Genomic DNA, 15000 nt, shown 5'->3' with positions numbered 1-15000 from the left:
GCCCTCACTGTGACTGACAAACATCAGCCTCCTTCAGTGAAAAGCACATGGCACCAAGCGTCCTTCAGTTTGGCAGATGCTAAAAGCACGACTGAGGCTGTGGCAGGTGGGCAGGCGGGTGGCCACCTCCTCAGCCGGGTTCAGAATCCAGCGACAGGCCTCGTTGATCAGAGAGTCATTGTTCATGATGATGATGACAGTCTCACTCTGTCTCCATTCTCTGTGCTTTCTCAATCCATCACTCTCTTGTCGTGAACCCCCCCACGCTGTAGCGCAAAGAAAAGCAGGCGGGTGAACATAAAAACTGCTCCTCTGATTTCTACTGAGTTAGACTTTTCTTCTACTCGATGTGGATTCCCTCTCCACTTTCCCACTCCTCTCGGATGCTTTGCTTCAGTCTTCATCACTATCTCTCTTTGTCTCGTACTCTTTTTTTTTTCCTTCTCCCTCTTTGCCAGTCAGGCTGTCTGGCATCTCGCCTCGCCCCGTCTCATTGAAGAGGAACAGTAGAAGCAGATAATTACGCTTCCTGTCCTGTATCTGCTCTCCAGTGTGTAACCGTCATCTTTACATCTGCAGGCTACGCGTTGAAGCTGAGGAAAATTAGATGTACTGCTTGTTCTGTAGTGTAGCAAGCCTATGGTTTTCAACCTGATGCGCTTTTTGTGTCCTTGACATAGATTTTTTTTTAACCTTGATTTGATACCTGCTTCTGCAGCATCAGTGTCTTGGTTGTTTCAAGACTTGGACATTGCCGGTGTCCTGCCTACTTTCTCTCTGTAATGTATCACCTATTTTATCAGTTTGTGTTGATGCTTTCTCTCTGGAAATTCCCACAGATTTCCCCTGAAGCTGTATTATTAATTTCCCTCTGTGTTTTTCAGTTCTTATGTTTTGATATTCTCCCTTTAAAAGTTTTTTTACTTGCTTGAATGTGTTATCACACAAACAAGCCAGCTGTGGTTCACATCGTTGCTACCAGCCATGCATGACACAAATACTACTCTCTGTCACACTCTTCAGAAAGGTGTGGCTAACATACACTGTGTCCAGGCCTCCTGAATGACTTCAGTGGATTACTGTGCAAATCAGTACATGAAAATATATAGCTCACTGTAGTATCAAAAGATTGCTGTAAACTTTACTTTCTCTCCTACCATATTGTGAAAATAACAGTAAACACTTGCTACTTTTCTTTGTGCAGCTAAATAGGCCACATTCATGGGTGGGATGGTTTTTACACTTTTTGGTGCATTAACAAATTATTGCTATGTGTGAGCACCTACTGTAGGAAGGATATCAGCTTCTTGAACGCCACTAAGCTATACTCAGGACAAAGAGTGGTTGCATGAGGTGAAGGACCTGTCTGTTAGAGTCTCCTCCCCACCCCTCCAATGATAAGGAGCCAGACAATCTGGAAGATCAGAGGTCACAAGCTTTACCCGTTTGTACCTCTGGCTGGGTCCGCACCTCCTGGACCCAGGACTGCAGCTGATCTTGTAAACTCTGAGTCCAGGAGGACCCCAAAACAGGAGTGGAGGTGTCTGAGAATAGTCATAGCTAGAGTTAGTTCTCTTTTGCTTAAGTGAAGAAAATAGTATTCCACTTTTAATACTCAAACTCTGGCTAAGTTCCCCTTTAATATGGAATCTTCCACAGTTGAGGCGTCAGAGAACGAAATGTATCTCAGAATCCTGGCTATGTGATCATGGGTGATGAGGGGCAACAAAAAGTAACCCTTCAATTAGCCCCAGTTTATGACCTTCTTGTATTGTATACACTGAAGTCACAGAGATAATCTTCCATTAATGTGCAAAATTGAGATTTGCTGACCGTTTTAATTCTGTGCTGTTGTTTCATAACACTCACCTAAATTCTGAAAGGTATGTTCCATATAGTCAGACTCATCTAATAATGCAGAATTAAAAATAATCCAGATCTGTCTTTGAAAAGTAAAAATGTAATCATATGTATATATGCATACATATATCATGAGTTTTTATAGTTGCTTGTTAGCAAACAGTTGCTAATTTACACACCCAGCAGTGTTCAGTTTGGGTTGTGTTTCTGGTTAATGTAAGTCCACTACTGTCTTTTTGCTCTATTTTTGGTCTCTACCATCTCATGGTGGAAATGTCTGCCTCTTTAGCCACTGGCAGCTAATTGCTAACTGTCTGTCTACCATTTCATACAGAGCACTTTTTGTATACAGTGCACTGACGCTCTGGCAGCTCGGGGCCGGCTGGTCTAATCTGAGCTCTGACTTTACAGCCAGTGTCAAGTAGAGAAAGGGATCAATAAAGTATTGAAGTGTTATTTCACTCACCTCGATACTACCTCTCTGCCTTTGGAATGAAAAATTCATCATCTTCAGTAAATATCTCCTGAGATGAGAGTTTCTGGGGCTAGATCTTGTTGAATGGGGATATAAGGCCAAATGTAGATCAATTTGGAGATATCTGACATGAAAATGGTCAGGAACACACTAAGATGATACAAAGGACCACAACTCTGTAGCAGTGCTGTTGAGTTTACAATCTTAATACATGGCTCACAGTGAAATGGATGTTTGCCGACAGTTTTCCTGTGCCCTGCGTAGCCTCGCATCAGAGCAGTTGCTCCTGCAGATGAGTACACAGTGGAATCTAAAACTTAATTTCCCTGAACTATTTGATCCCTGTTGATTCTGTTTGTGATGGTCTGGTTTTTTTGGGTATCTCCATAATCATGACAGTTTCCAATTTTTGGGGAAGTGTTAATTCTCAAATCTACTTGCCTTCCTTAGTGTTGATTTTTATATTTTTATTGCATTGAGATTTGTAGCATCTTTCAGCTTACTATTATGCCTCCGTGCTGGCGAAGTGTCCTCTTTGACTCAATAATGAAGTGATTAGATTTTGGTGGTCAAAGGTCAAGGTCAATGACCTCACTTTTGACCCATGAATTTGACTGGTTAGCGGAGGCATACAACCGTGAAACGGTAATTATAGTTTTGTTTTAGTAATGTCACAGAAAGAAATTCTGCCGCAGTAGTTTTCAGTGATGGCGATGTTAGCGGTTAGCTAGCTTGTGAACATAATGGATTATTTAACAGCTGTAGAGTCAGACTGTTCCCTCAGGGGTTGGCACAAACCAAAAACAGAACTAAAAACTATTTGGTTGTACATTTGTCAAGTAGCTAGAAACCCAAATGAACAGTGTTGTTGCTCTCTAACTGCTGAATGTGTAAAAGCAAATTACTTCCTAAGGAATTTGCTATATCAAATAAACTTAGCAGTTGTTTCCAGAAAATAAGATTTAATGCAAACATTAAACAGCTGATTGGGTTAGACAACTGCATTCAGTTTTGGACAAAATACATATCACACCTAATCATGAAAATGTAACCTATTCAAAATCATTTGTCAGTGTTTGGACCGCTTTGTAAAATGACAAGGGTAAAAATAATAAGTTACAATTGAAAATGTGATTTTTTCAGTCTAATTTTGTCAAACATTTTGATTAGACTTTGCTTTTCAGCAATGATTTCAATGCCTGCTGTATGACTGCATCGTCACCAGTAGTGCGTAGTCGTCCTGCTCGGTTTCGTGCATCTCACTGCAGCGCGTTGCAGTGTGATTCTTGCAGTACAGGTCAGCACTCAGCAGTCTCTACTCCCTCAGCTTCCCCCGGTGCCCATGTCTCATTAACCAACACCCTCTTATTCTCCAACACTCAGCTCATGTATAGCTGTTAATTACACACTGTAAAGCTGGTATTGTTGAGGACAGTCTGCATTTATCCCAGCTGAGCATGACTACATGCTAACTTGATAACATAGTGGCTTTCCACTCAGTTTGTTGTTTAGAACCTGCTTGCTGTTTGGTACATATGTGGAAGAGTTCCTTTAAAGCGAATGCAGACTAAATCAGCTCAGTGGTCACCACTGGTAGGGTGGATTTCATAAATGTTTTTTTTTTTTTTTTTACAGGCTGATCTTTTCTGTTTCCTCAGGAAATATAGGGCAATAAATGACAAGCAGCAACTGATCATTCAGCCACATTATTAGATCATTAACAGGACGCAGTAAATGAGAGGGATACTAAATTCATATTATGGATATAGTACTTGACTTGACAGTGATTTTATACTTAATGGCCTTTATGTTGCTGTTATACTGTACAGGACCTTATGTGCTTGATAGTCGTTTTATGATCTCATGTAATAAAACAGTCACATGATGTCGCATAACAGTCAAAATTTGTAGTTTCTTCAACTAACAATTACTTTAATTGTCGGTTATGCTTCCAGTTATTGTTTGCAATGAATCGATCTCTATAATAACAACAAATTGTAAATAGAAGATCATCACAAATTCTTAGACCCCACTGTTTTACTTTGTAAATGGAAAAGACCAAAGATCAGTTTATTATATAAATCCATAAAATCAGAAAGGCACAAGTGAAATTTTTCCTTTGAAAATACTCAGACTGCATTCAAAATACTGTTTGTGTTACCGTTAACTGCACATATAGGAACCAAAGCACAGTTTACATGCAGTGAGCTTATAATAATCTACTAGTATTAACTATTATTTCTATTATATTTCCATGTGGACATCAACATAGAGACCTTAGCCTGCAGTTACTGGCTTTTCTTGCCTGTTAACTATCATAGTCAGGTAACTGTGTGCAACCTTAGGGATGCAGTGTGTTTTATACACAGAGTTTACAGTAAGATTATGTTGTTTTATATTCTTTACACAACATTTTAGAATGAACCTGTTAGACAGTAATGAGGCCTATAGTTTAAAGTGATCTTTCAGGCTACTCCTTGTTCACTTGCATGTGACATTTATAGTAGGCAATCAGTATATTATTCCCTAGAGTTTATTACTTATTTCTATAGTTATTTCTAACTTGGATTTTAAGCGTGTTTGGCGTAAACGGACGAGAAGGAACTAAAACTGCCTCGCTGCTCAGCTGCCAGGTGATTGCTGGTCCCTGTTGTTAAGTGATCTTACTGGGGGAAGTTTGGTGATTTCCAGGGGGATGTTTAGTGTTTCTGTAAGATTTTACAGGAAAATACGTAAGGCTGTAAGTGCATGTTGCGTTTCCATGCATGATGAGCGTGATTTCGCGTTACTGAGGGATGTCCCGGTGCATGTGAATGCAGGCAGCGCATGAATATTACCTCCAGCGTGCCACTTCGGAAGTAGGTCAACGCTCGCCGATTTGTTCACCATGTCTCCGGCTGCTGTGGGCTCTTTGGTCCGCGGATCGCTCCCCGGGTCGACAGTCCGACCGGGTGGAAACTGAGACACAAGCACGGACGGGATTATTTTTGTTTCAATTTTTTTTTTTTAAGTGGAGGGATTTAAAATTTTCGACGGGGACACACAAGGTAATGATGAATTGTGGCAGTACAGTATGTGATTCTCGTCACAGTTGGAGACGATAGGATCGATCGGTAGCTGTTTCTAACAACTCGGCTGTTAAACGAGCTCCCAATGATTCTGATATGAACCAGCAGCTCCGCATTTACCGAGGCTGTTCTGGTGTTGTACACTCGTTTCTCCTCACTTCTCCTTCCACTCCTGCTACGGCATGCTGACAGACTGGCGGACGCGCACCACCATGGCCAACTACAAGCTCCAGAGGCGAGTCTGTTTTTACACAGCCTGGCTACGATGCGTGCATCACGTTGCCCATAATGTTTGCTTGAAATAATCCAGATCCGTGCGTGGCCGTGGGTGTGTTTGAACTGTTGTTGCCTCAACCTGCATGGAGGTGAAGGGAGGCGGTGTTGGTGGTGGAGGGATGCTTAGCCTCGGTGGTGTTGCGCCGCTGATTTGTTCTAGAAGTGCACTTGGTGATGCGCACTCCGTGGAGCTGCACACACAGCACCGGCAGCTTAGATCGCTTTTTTCCCCTCATGATGACAGCTCGACACCATGTCCTTCTTCTGAATGGGTCTGTGTGACAGGCAGGCGGCGCATCCACCTCCTCCTCCATCTGACTCCTGATACAAGTGCACTCAGTTAATAAGCCATCAGGAGGAGAGAGGGGGACAAATCCATGGCATGGAATTATTACTAAGTAGGTTTTATGTGCCAGTTGTGCTCCATTGACTTTATGTTGCACAATAGCTGAGGAAAGGTTTTTTAATTCTGTTACAAAAAAAAAACCCTGTGGTTTCAGAAGTAGAAATACAGTATGTTCTTGTAAATCTGTGGTTTCCAACCTGAGGGTCAGGACCCCAAAAGGACAAATCTGACGGTATCAGTTTAAAGGGATACAAAAGAACAAGAACATCCACATTACAACAGAATTATTTATAGATTTTATGTCTTATATTGCTTTTTGCTTCTTCTCTTTTTGTTCTGACTTCTCTCCAAAGCCACTCCTCCAAAGCACAACAGGCTCTGCAACGTGCTCAGCAACATGCACTGCTACTTACAGATTTCAAGAAAATAACAAATGCCCCCAAACAAAGCAAAACCGATCATTTCCAGCAGAAACGCGGCCACCATGGCGGCACTTTTCAGCCCCTTTTGTTCTCTCAGTTGTCGACGTTGTTCAAAGGCCACATCACTGTTAACTCTGGTTTTACTTCTTGCAGCATCCAACTTCTTTTTAGTTGTAACTTTCTCAAACACGGTGTTGCCCGCCCAGATCTGTGGCCCCAAACTGTAGTTGGGGACCCCTGGTTCATGGCTAAACTGCTTTAACCCTGAATCGTAGCTGATGACTAGCCTTAGAACTCCAGGCCTTTCAGGCAGGGAGAAGTAGAGAGGGAGGCCAGTTAACCCCGCTCAAAACACAGACTTTATTCCGTCTTGGTAACACAAACACTGCATGTGGCCTTTGATGCCCAGTTAACTGCATTACAATCCTATCTATACACTTAGAGCTGACAACTGTTGGTATCCTCCCCACCCGTGGCTGCGTGTAAAAGGAGTCTGTTCAGGGCGGTGGTCTTCTCGCTCTCACACTGCACACTGGTGGCAACAACCACAACAGTACCTATAAGGCCACATGTCTGAAAGGGGAAGGCCTGGCCTGTGACAACGGTCTCCATTTGCGAACGAAAGCTGCTGTGGGTGCCTTCTCTGCCATAGCTTCCTAGCTTTAGCTATCAAAACAGAGTGGTAACATGTCTGCCTGCCTGACTCTTGGCTCATGCAAGCGCAGGGTGCACGCAAGTAGGAAGTAGGTTGACAGGCAGGTAGGCCATCCAGTGGTTTCGCTCATGCTGAGTAAAATTATTGGTCAGGCTTTTTTAAGCCCTGCTGCTGCCAGAGATGATGTATTTGTTTCTTTGTTGTCAATGCATTTAATGCATTCATTGCCACTGGGATGAAAAGAGAATTTCAAGATATGTAACAAAAAGAGCTGCCAACCTTAGCTTTAAATCCCTCATATGAACCAGCCATGTGGGAAATAACTCTTCTGTTCACCTACACAGTAACTCACGTTCCCACTGAGGCCATCAGGGGACACAAATGGACATTATTCCAGTAGTTTCATGTGAGTATTTTAGGAGACCTGATTATCGAGCATCACACAAGAAAAGGGAATTCATGGAGTAACCATACAAAATAAAATAAACCTACATTTGTGTAGAACAGATATGAAAAATGTGCTTATCTTATCCTGTTAATCGTTTTGTGATTATCTCATCACGTTCTATCAAAAACCCTCAGATATATCACTTCGGATATATTAGGTCTGTTCATTATCAGATAATATGCCACCGTTATTTTTCAATGGATAGATTAATGCTTTGTTTTATAACATGTCAGAAAACTGTGAAAACTCTCCATCACCCCCCATCTTAGCTGACATTGTCAGATGTGTTATGTCCAACCAACAGCCCAGTTTACTGTGATATAAAACTCACTGAAGGGGCTGCAGCTGGACAATTGTTTACTGTTTTTGCTTAAAATATGTCTCAAACAATCAGCTGATTGACAAACAGGGTTTTCAAAGTTTATATGTCCTGTTTTTAGCTGTGGTCAGAGTGGTGAAGGTCTAACAGGGAAATAACAAGGCTCTTCAATAAGCTCCTGTCCTTCCATTGTGCATGCTTGTCTTATTCAAATGAAGCAACTTGATTTGATATCCGCAGACAGAAACTCAATGCGAGGCTCCTTCTGTCCTCTTGTTATCTGGAAATTTAATTTCTTTCCCATGGATTGCATTTCACGGTTCACCAAGTCATTCGGCAATAAAGGCAGACTGAGCTATGAGATGGTTTGAACATGTCCGGTTGTGTCCACTGCAAAGTCAAAGCGAATTTGTTTTTATTTATTTATTTTTATTTTTCATTCACTGTAACTCTGGTATCATCTTAACGGTTTTATAAAATGCTAACGAATTGCAGCTTCCATAGTCGCAAAAATATTTAGGTTTTAGAAATATCTTCTACAGTTGCTGTAGAAGATCCTCGGCAGATTGGTACAGTATGTTGTTATGGACAGAAAAAAGAAATAAAATAAACCTCAGCACTCTGTCTGTTCCTTGTAATTATGGTGCTTCAACAAAAAACCACACTAGGTTTCAGTTTTCCAGACCTGCTTTAAGTTGCTGACCTGATAGCAAGTTTATTGTCGTAAAAGAATAAAACTATTGCTGCTTTGATGCTTGGTGATGAGATGAAGTTGTGTAAATACTTGAGTGCTTAAATAAGATGTTACTGTAAGTAATGCTTTTATTATTATGCAGAACAAAAACAGTTTTTATTAGATTTTACATGCGTCTTTGAGTCCTAACCTGTCATCACTGTCTTTCTGGTGCATTTTTCTTGATTGGAAATGATGAATTAAGGGTTTATAACTGTTACCAGTACTGTGCTGCAGAGCAGGCAATGGCCTGGTGGCAAACAAGAGGATTGGCAGCTTTTCTCTGTTTTATATGACTTTAAAATGGGCTGTAGTTGGACCAAGCAAGACATAAATATATTAACTGGGGTTCTAAGAAATTATGAGGAACTTTTTCCATCCATCCATCAGCTATCAACTGCTTCTCCAGGGTATATAACAGCGGGGAGAAAAGAGACAAATTTGTGGTTCAGTTGCAGTTGAATCATTACTGAAAACAACCAGGTTTGCAGCCTTACAGTACATTCATGACAGCTCAACTTGTAATTGTTCACTTTCCTTCAAATACATGAAGGCGGTGTATGGATCATTTTATAGACTGAGTTTAAGCACAGCACAAAATTCACTGGTGTAAAAAGACCTGACAGAAATGTGACATCTGAGATTCACTGATTGACAGTCAATAACGCATCCGATAATTTATGTACTGTAACAATAGAAATCTGAGAGCCACAGAAATTCACTATCAAAATTAGCAGGTTGTTAAAGAAACAGTCACCTAATTGATTTGATAATGTCCATGATGTGTCAGGTACAGTATTAATAGAAACATGGCACTTGGGAATTTTTGAGCAAGTGTGCAGTTGTGAGAGCTGAATGGTTTTGTAGCTGAAGAGTCACTTAATAGAAAAACGACCTGTGTTGACTTCGCTCTTGGAGGTCAAGTAGCATAATTGTGTTTAAGGGCTGCAGGAGCAGGGATGATCCATCTCTTTCGCTGCACACAGGAGTGTCATTGCATAGAGGTCACTAGCAGTTGAATCATCAGAAACTTTCCTTAAGTGCGGTGTTTTTTATGTTGAGAGAGTGGGAAGGCTTGTAAATGAAGGAGGGTTGTAAAGCTGATTATGCATCTTTTACAGTAAAGTTGCTGGGTAAGCTTTGATGTGCTCTGTACCATCCTGTCGACATGGAAACTGAAGAAGCCTCTGTGCTTCTGCCACCAGTTTTTTGGTGATATTCTGATCAGTCCACGAGTCATTTGACTATACTCTTTGATTTTGTGTCTTCAAATGTTTTAAAATTATTCCTTCGTTTCATAACACACAGGGATTTTTAAGAGTTCATTCGCCCTTTGAGCTCAAACAACTTAAATTTGTACTCCATGGAGGTGAAACTTATGTTTAATCAGTTACACACACTGAGCCATAGTAACGCATATGAAAATCAGTTACAGGCTGTAGCTGTTGCTAAAATTAAATCAGTGGCATTGTGAATTAAAGATTCAAATCACTTCTAAAAGCTTTAGTATATCAGATTTTAAAGACCTCTCATAAATATCTCATTTGTTTCTGTTCTGTGCTTCTGTGTTTTAGCTGTGAGTGGGTGAATGCTTGTAATTTTGGCCTCCTGCTGGATCGTGTGAGTCATTAATCTGCCTCAACCTGGGTTCAAAGAGCTGAAAATGGTATTTATTAATACAAAGAATGAAAAGGTTTTGGCTGCAATCCTAAATTCTAACATACAGCAGCTACAGCACGAGGATCTAAGGGCACATTTTAAACTAAACAGAAATCAGAAATGAGAAATCATTTGGAGTACATATGGCCTCAAACTTAAACATAGCATACCATAATGCACTTTTTATCTCAATCTCTTTTCCATCCTGGTTGCATGTTAAGCAGAAGGCTTGTCTAAGTAGTCATATTGATAGAAAAATCTGTTGTTAACTAATGCATCAGAACATTGATTTTACAAGACTGGCGTCTCTGTGTGGTTAAATGTCTGATCTGTGTTTCCCCAGAGAGTGTATGTACCCATCTGATGGTCCCTGATGATGCTCACTAAAGGCCCTCTCTGAGCAGAAACCCACCAGCGCAGGACCTTGTGGATGAAGTGGCTGTGGTGCATCTGCTCCCGAACGCTGAGACCATGGTGAAAGCTCAGCGGAGCCAGCCCATAAAATGTGGGAAGCCCTGGAGGGAGAAGGGAGGCAAGGAAAAACGAGGTGGTGTGAAAAAAGGGAAAAAGAGAAAGAATGAGCTGAGAGGAAAGAAGAAGAAGAAAGACAAAAACTCCCACCAATGTAGGAAGAAGACACTGGCAGTGAGTGATGGAGATGCACTGGACTGTTGTGTCCTGCTCACCCGTCTGGAGGAGAAAGGAGTTCTGGGTAAAAAAAGGAATGCACCAAAAGCTTGGAAACAAAAGAGTGTGAAAGTTAAAAAGAAGCTGCGCTGCAGCTCTACTCAAAGAAGGACCAAATCTGGATTAAAGAAAACTTTTACAGCCCATCAGCAAGCACTGGAACCAAAAATCAACCAATCTGACGCCTTACTCATGTGTACCACACCTGTCTTTGAGGCACGGAGGCGAAGAATGGCCTCTCTTAACGCTGAGGCTGTCAACAGCTTGCTGCTCTACAGAAATGATTCTCTCACATCAAATCTCACAAAGAAACAACAGCCTTCCAGCAAATATCCAGCTAAAGATAGTCTTACTGAAACTGAACATAGAGATCATAAAGTCAAAAAGGTTCCTTCCGGAGGAAAAGCAGCTATAAAATACAGACCTAAAAAACAGAAGCGGGCAGCAACAGAGGCTCAGAACATCGACTGGTTGAGCCTGTTTGCACCGACGCCGAGGCGTCAGGCAGGCCTCACTGCTGCAGCACTGCTCAAACTGACCAGCGATACGTATGGAACCAAACGGCATAAGAAGACAGAGTGCAAGCCGGCAAGTGGAAGTGAAGCAGCAGCTAAATCTCAGGACGAGGTTAATGGTAAAGCTGTGTGTGGAGGAGCAACACAGACCAAAAGAACAATGCATTCTAAATATGAGGAGGAACTAAATCACAGAAAACAGGGTACAGAGGATCAAGTCCATTCCCAGCTGGGCTCTACCATCCTGGGTTGTTGTAGTTTATGTAAGGCAGAGGCTTTGGATCACAAGTGGGAAGACACCACAGGGGGGCGGGAGAGTGCGAAACATGCACTCCAGCATGGCTCTACACTGGGCTTCCCCTCAAAAACAATCAAAGAGGAGCAGGTGGAGGCCGAGGTATCTTCCTGCTACTGCTGCTCCCAGGAGAGGTGTGTCGAGTACTGTCACAGAATGGCCCTCTTCCTGGAGGACAAGACCTTCAAGGAACCAGAGGACGGCTCGCTGTCCGACGTGCTCCACCACCACCACCACCACCATCATCATCATCATCATCACCACCATCTTCAGTCCCCGCACTCTGTAGCCCACCCAGCAGCCATAGCCATCAGCCCACACACTTACACCTGTTTCCCTGGCTACTATGTCCACTTCAGCCGCCCAGACACCTCCCCCTCACCCATATCACCCCTTGCTTTATGCCCAAGAAGTGGCAAGAGACCCAAGGTTTTCCCCAGCGCAGGCCCGCAGCCCTCAGGGATTACCCATCCAATGTACTGCTGCACCTCAGTGGAGCCATGCTATGGAGAGTCCTGCAGGATCAATGGCTACTCCGCTTATACCAGTGTGATTCCAGCCATCCCCAGAGGAGGGAGCTCTTTCAACCCAACAGACTGCACCAAATGTGCGCAGGGCATCAAAAGAGGTGAGCAGACAGGAGATCGACATTACTAGGTTTACTTTTTGTAAGCATCCGCCAGTGTTGTAAGTATTGTCCTTGGAAAAATAACCCAAATGGGTTAACAAACAGGTATCTATCTTAGAAGCACAAACTTGGTTTTTCTTTAGCTTTCAGACCCACATCACTTCGAGTTATTTTACCCACTTTGTTAGTTGTTGTTTAGACTGATAGTGTTTTGATGTGAAGTCATAGATGTATAAGCTGTTGTTATTTCTCATAGTGGTAATTGTCAGATAATCAACCCCCCCAGAAAAAAACCCATTAAAATGGCAAAAAGCAGAGAGAACTCTTAAAGACACTGTAGATTTGTGTGTCAGCTTTTGAAAGAGGACTGATTTTGAGAGTAAATGCAAATGGATTACAAACGGTTGTGTTAGATGGGGAAGTCCAGATGGAGGGATGATTAAAGGGTTACTCCAGCAACTTCTACAAAGTTGGAAGGCTTGCTAGAGTCAGAAGAAATAAGTCATTGAAACAACAGATGCCAGGATATTCTGACATTTAGTCCTTATTAAAAGTCAGCTTCCAGCTCAATAGCATCTTTTGGTAGCTTTCCTGTGCAAGAAAATGATCCATGCTTGGCAAACTTCATGCCCCCAGTTTGCAAGTGAGGTTTTCTTTTAACAATTCATAGTCTCCAAGTCCAACCTGAGACAACCGGAATGACACCGGGGCTGCTCAGTCCAGAACCACAAAAGAATTTAAAAACTGTTTCCACAGATTGAGTAGTCCTCCACCCACCCACACACATGCACACACACACACAATCCAGCTGCCAAAGAAGTACAATGTGCTGAGAATAGCTACTGTATTATGTCGAGCATTTTTAATCTCCCATTTTGGAATGTCACTTGAGTGGGAAGTAACAAAAAAATATCAGATAAAGGGCAAGACCGCTTTTGTCTCAGGTTGAATACAGGCAGCCGGACAATGAACGCAAGGCCTGTGCAGCTGAAACCTAATGAGCTCTTGTATCAGCAGTCAGTTGCTGTGTTAAAGTCAGAGATGTGAACCAGAATAGGAAAACTCTTGGTGATTTCTGCGGTATAACACACAAACACTGTGTGTGTATAGTATGTGAGCGTCTCTGTGTGTCTGGCTGAATGTCTGAGCGTGTGGTTCGAAACACCTGAACCTGACCTCAGAGCAACACTTAATTACTCATGTATACATGCGCTCGCTCTCTGTGGTCTTCAGCAGTCAAAACTAGGTCAGACTGTGAGGACTGAGACTTTTGTCTGCAATTGCGTTGTCAACCTTTATCTCAGTGGAAATCTTTACCCACAGGCCTTTTTCATTGAAAACATTTTGACATGTGATGTGACAGTTTGACGGCTGCATTTCATTTAGCTGCTTGTCCTTGTGTTGTACATGCTGGCTTCCTGTCACACTGCCTTGTCTTACTAGTGTACGTCAGTAGAACAGAGCCATCATTAACGTTATTGGTAACACATGTCAGAGCTGTGAAAAGGCGACTGTGGTCCACGCACACAGGATTATACTGCCTTATTATACAGTACTGAACGGGCGTGTCCAGATCAGGTTTGATTTACATCTCACTCACTCTCCTGCTCATTTTGTGGTAAGTGTTAATAAGGTGGGAAAATGTACTCCTTATTAGTACGTGGACTTTGGTGGACACCCAACTTCAACCTGAGCAGAGGTCTAATTAGCTGTTGTAAGTGAATACACCTCTGTGGGTTTACAGGCTGGCCTACAAAAAAAAACAAAACACCATCCCTATGGCACTCTATTCAGCATTCCCATGATCCGTCATTACTGTAAATTACTGTAAAAAAACAAAACAAAACAAAAAAACCCAACTGTCCCTATAAAGATAATGGAGATGTCGTCACTCTCCTTCTTATCCCACTCTGGTACCTTCAGTAGGTAAACAAAGTACCCTAAAGCCTAATGTTAATGTATTGTCCATGAAGGAAATAAAGGGTGCTGATGAGCTTTGGATCCAGAGAGCTAATGGATCACTCTGAAATTAATTGACCATTTATTTACATTAATGACATCGCCACACACGCTGTATATCATGGGATTGTGCACAACCTGTTCCTGTTACTTCACACAGAGGAATCGTGAATGTTAGTGTTTCTCAATGTCAGCTTAATGTTGTTGTTGGTGTGTGTGTGTGTGTGTGTGTGTGTGTGTGTGTGTGTGTGGCTGCTCTGTTAAAAGCAGTAATTGACCTTTAAATGAGACTGTTTTCTGCTGGTTCAGTGAAACTGTTAACAACCGAGTGCTGTTCATGCATCTTATACTGTATCCTTGTTAACGGTTGTGCACATTTCATTGTGTTACATTATTCTGCCTGTTCTGTTCCTCCCTCAGATGACTACCCATCAGTCCTCAATGACCATCACAGCCCCTCCTCCATCCCCATCTGCCCCAGCCCCAGAATCCTCACTGGCTGCCCCATTCCCACTGTGCCTCCAGCTGGCCAATCAGTGCCCCACGTTCAGACGCCGCTGTCTGACCCCAGCCCACCACAGCCTCTGCTGCAGGTGGCAAAGGAGTGTCCTCAGAGTGCCAAGCCACCCAGTGGGTCGAGGGCTGGCACACGCGG

The 15000-nt window shown here is 42.5% G+C and overlaps 1 protein-coding gene across 1 annotated transcript in view; it reads left to right on the top strand.

Moving 5' to 3' along the window:
• Positions 1-5171: 5171 nt before the first annotated feature.
• Positions 5172-15000, top strand: part of bahd1 (bromo adjacent homology domain containing 1) — an 11815-nt gene continuing 1986 nt past the window's right edge. Inside the window, exons 1-3 of the mRNA XM_020590960.1 lie at positions 5172-5382; positions 10605-12386; positions 14766-14996. Coding sequence (XP_020446616.1) covers positions 10733-12386; positions 14766-14996 — 1885 coding nt within the window. The 5' untranslated portion in view covers positions 5172-5382; positions 10605-10732. The remainder of the gene's footprint in view (positions 5383-10604; positions 12387-14765; positions 14997-15000) is intronic.

This window comes from Monopterus albus, unplaced genomic scaffold (assembly GCF_001952655.1).
Source record: "Monopterus albus unplaced genomic scaffold, M_albus_1.0 scaffold13.1, whole genome shotgun sequence".
Lineage (NCBI taxonomy): Eukaryota > Metazoa > Chordata > Actinopteri > Synbranchiformes > Synbranchidae > Monopterus > Monopterus albus.
The sequence above is the reverse complement of the archived record's forward strand: the minus strand, read 5'-3'. Positions and strand labels throughout refer to the sequence as shown.